Here is a 3,069-nt window from a genome sequence, read left to right as displayed (position 1 = left end):
AGTTGATTTACTAGTGGAATGTGGGTTGCTCACATTTGAAAGATTTATAATATCTTTCTTAGCTTGGTAATTGAGATGACACTCTGTTGACTGTAGCCATTCAACCATGGGCATGCAAAAAACATGTTTTTGTTTTTTGTATGATTTCCTTTTTATGTGACTGGGCATTCTTTGTAAAATGAATTGTTACTGCATTCACTTAGGTAAGTAAATTATCCTTTGCGAGGTGATAATTTACCTAAGTGAGTGAACAGCCAAGATTTATTTAGTAAATCATTCCCTTAGTCTTTACTTTGAGAGCCAGGCTTGGCTTTTGCTGCTGGAAGAGACTACATGTTGCAAGAACCTCATAAAACTCATTGTTATAAGAGATCTGCACACCGTCCTTTTTATTTTGAGAAACTACACAACAACAATTGACTCAGTTGAGTTATCATTCTGCTTATTAGTTTCATGTCTAACTTGGAATTGTCCTTTAAGACCTAATAATGGTCACAATTCCTAACAGAATAATGATGGGAATGGGGATAACTTAGGCTCTGAAATGATGATGAATATAGTGCTGGAACATAAAAATCGACCAGTTGGAATTTCTGATATTGAAATATGTATAGTATGTATATTATATATTGTAAACACTGGCTGTTTCTAACTATGTACCTTTCTAGTGTCAATTTGTCTTTTTGTTCATCCATTTTTGAGCAGTGTATGACTTATTTTATCTACATATTTTCTCATTACTAGAAAATAACGTACAACGATTGGCTTCCTCTATTGCTGGGCAAAAACATGCTCAAATATATACCTAAATATACATCTTACAATGAAACAGAGGACCCGAGAGTTTCAAATGTATTCACTCTTGCCTACCGTATGGGGCACACTCTGGTACATGTACTTGTGTACCGTGTAGGAGAAGGATATGTGCCCCTTAAAACAAACCCTGCTATCCCCCTTCATCGGACTTTCTATAACCCAGCGTGGGTAATACATGGAGGTAAATAAATCTATTCTAATATTGTTGCCTTTCAGCTTAATATGTAAAATGCCACCTGAACTAGCTGTTTTAACTTATTGAAAAGGATCCTAAACTAAAAGATTAAGGTCTGCCTAATACATCAGGACTCCCCCTCCCACAATAATTATTAGCATAGAAGTTAAAAAAAAACTGATTAAAAGTCAGTATACTGACCCTAATCTCACTTGCATTCATGACTTCTTTTATTTGCTAACACATGGCAAAACATGACTAGTTTGTCTGAAGAAGTAGATGGCTCCACTTCCATCCATCACAGTGCCTTCTGGGTTAATGTTTCATTGCTGAAGACTTTGCAAAAAAAACAAAAAAAATTATACAGAATATAATTCAAGTAAACTTTTTTCCCGATTTCCTATTTGCAGGTGGAATTGATCCTTTGATGCGGGGTATGTTGGTCAATTCTGCTAAAATAAACCGCCAGTATCAAATAATGAGTGATGAATTGAGAGATCACCTGTTTGAGTCGACAAATAAACTTGGTTTGGACTTAGCAGCAATCAATATACAAAGAGGGCGAGAACGTGGGCTTCCAGGTAACATTAAAACAATTTTAAAGGTTAGCTTTATGTAAACCAGTTAAATCAAATCATCCCTTTTAATAGTCTACACATATTTGTACATTATACATTTTAATTTATTTGAGAACAAAATGGACATGAGAAAGTGCCTAGCATTAATTTGGTGACGTTTTTACTACTCCTGGATTCAAAACTACCTAAGTTGCAAGATGTTTGTGGGTTTCTTTTCCTATTCATTTCCTATTGTGACAGCTCTGAACTGTTGATGAATGGCTGCTGGGCGGCAGAATGAGTCATTGTTTTATTAGCAGACAGAAAAATACAACTATAGATTTTACCACCAACGAATTTCAGAGAATTCGGCTGGGGGAATAATTTATAAATAGAGCCCTCAGTCTTCAGTTTCGGTTTACCCCACATTTTGATATGGTGCAAAATGTATAGTTTACTTAATACATTATAGCTATTAAAGCCATGAAGAAGCAGGCAGCCCTAAACCACAAAGTTGATGCTCAATTTGCGGCAAAAATATTAAATGTTACATGGTCAAACAATTCTTTCATCCTTTGACAGCATATTGTTCAGAAGGCCAGTTCTTTACCTATACAGTATGTTCAATAGCAAACTTCTTGCTTTAATGTTTGGACAGCAAAACTTTTTTCATGCAAACCTTCAATGCAGAATATATCAGTGCAGTCACTTTATATTTAAAGATGCATTACACTTTATACACCAACTGTTGCAACAGTTGGCTTTAAATCCTGTAAAACAATTCTGGGGTTCTTGTCTTCTTTTGGGATAGATTTGGTAGATTGGTAAAATTTATGGCACTTGTAGATTATATTCCTTAAAGTAGAGTAACCAATCCCAAACAATTTTTCAATCCTTTCTGAATCTTTTACCATACTTTTAGACATTGACCACTTTCTTTTTAAGGACCAATTATATTGCTCTTTGATATGACATTTCATATTGTATTGGCACGCAGCCTTATACACCTGTATTTGAGTGGGTTGCAAATGTATGTACTTTTACTAAATACTTTTTACGCAAGATCTATGTTTGCATGTTTAAATGAGTTAAAAACGGCTAACTAAATAAATGAATAAACGTTTCCATGAGGGGAACTTAACTATTGCATGGCTGTAGTTTTGTAAATTAGAGAAAAACCTCCACCCCACTGTTCAATAATCGAATACCAGAACTTTCAAAGGCCACTGAAGCTCTGTTTTCAGTTATTGAATATTAGTGCTAATTTCAAGTGCTACTTTCAAATTACGTAGAGTCCAGAATAAGTAGCAAAATCCCATACAGTATTGCTGGAAACAAGCATCAATACAATGCAGACTGACAAATGTCCCCCAACACCTTTAAAATATGTGTTTGGTAAAACAGGAAACAGATGGAAGTGACACACTGTGCATGCTTTGGGAAGCTTATGTCCAGTGGTCTTGTGAGAAGCTCATGATGGATGGTTGCAGTGATCTAAAGTAGTTCATGTGCAGTGACCCT

General features: G+C 35.2%; 1 protein-coding gene across 1 annotated transcript in view; it reads left to right on the top strand.

Moving 5' to 3' along the window:
* The window catches only part of LOC140334896 (myeloperoxidase-like), a 14,667-nt gene extending 13,042 nt beyond the window's left edge, over positions 1-1,625 (top strand). The window contains exons 9-10 of the mRNA XM_072417207.1: positions 745-997; positions 1,402-1,625. Of these exons, the coding sequence (XP_072273308.1) occupies positions 745-997; positions 1,402-1,610 (462 nt within the window). The 3' untranslated portion in view covers positions 1,611-1,625. The remainder of the gene's footprint in view (positions 1-744; positions 998-1,401) is intronic.
* Positions 1,626-3,069: the final 1,444 nt, after the last annotated feature.

The sequence above is a fragment of the Pyxicephalus adspersus genome, chromosome 1 (genome assembly GCF_032062135.1).
Source record: "Pyxicephalus adspersus chromosome 1, UCB_Pads_2.0, whole genome shotgun sequence".
NCBI lineage: Eukaryota > Metazoa > Chordata > Amphibia > Anura > Pyxicephalidae > Pyxicephalus > Pyxicephalus adspersus.
The sequence above is the reverse complement of the archived record's forward strand: the minus strand, read 5'-3'. Positions and strand labels throughout refer to the sequence as shown.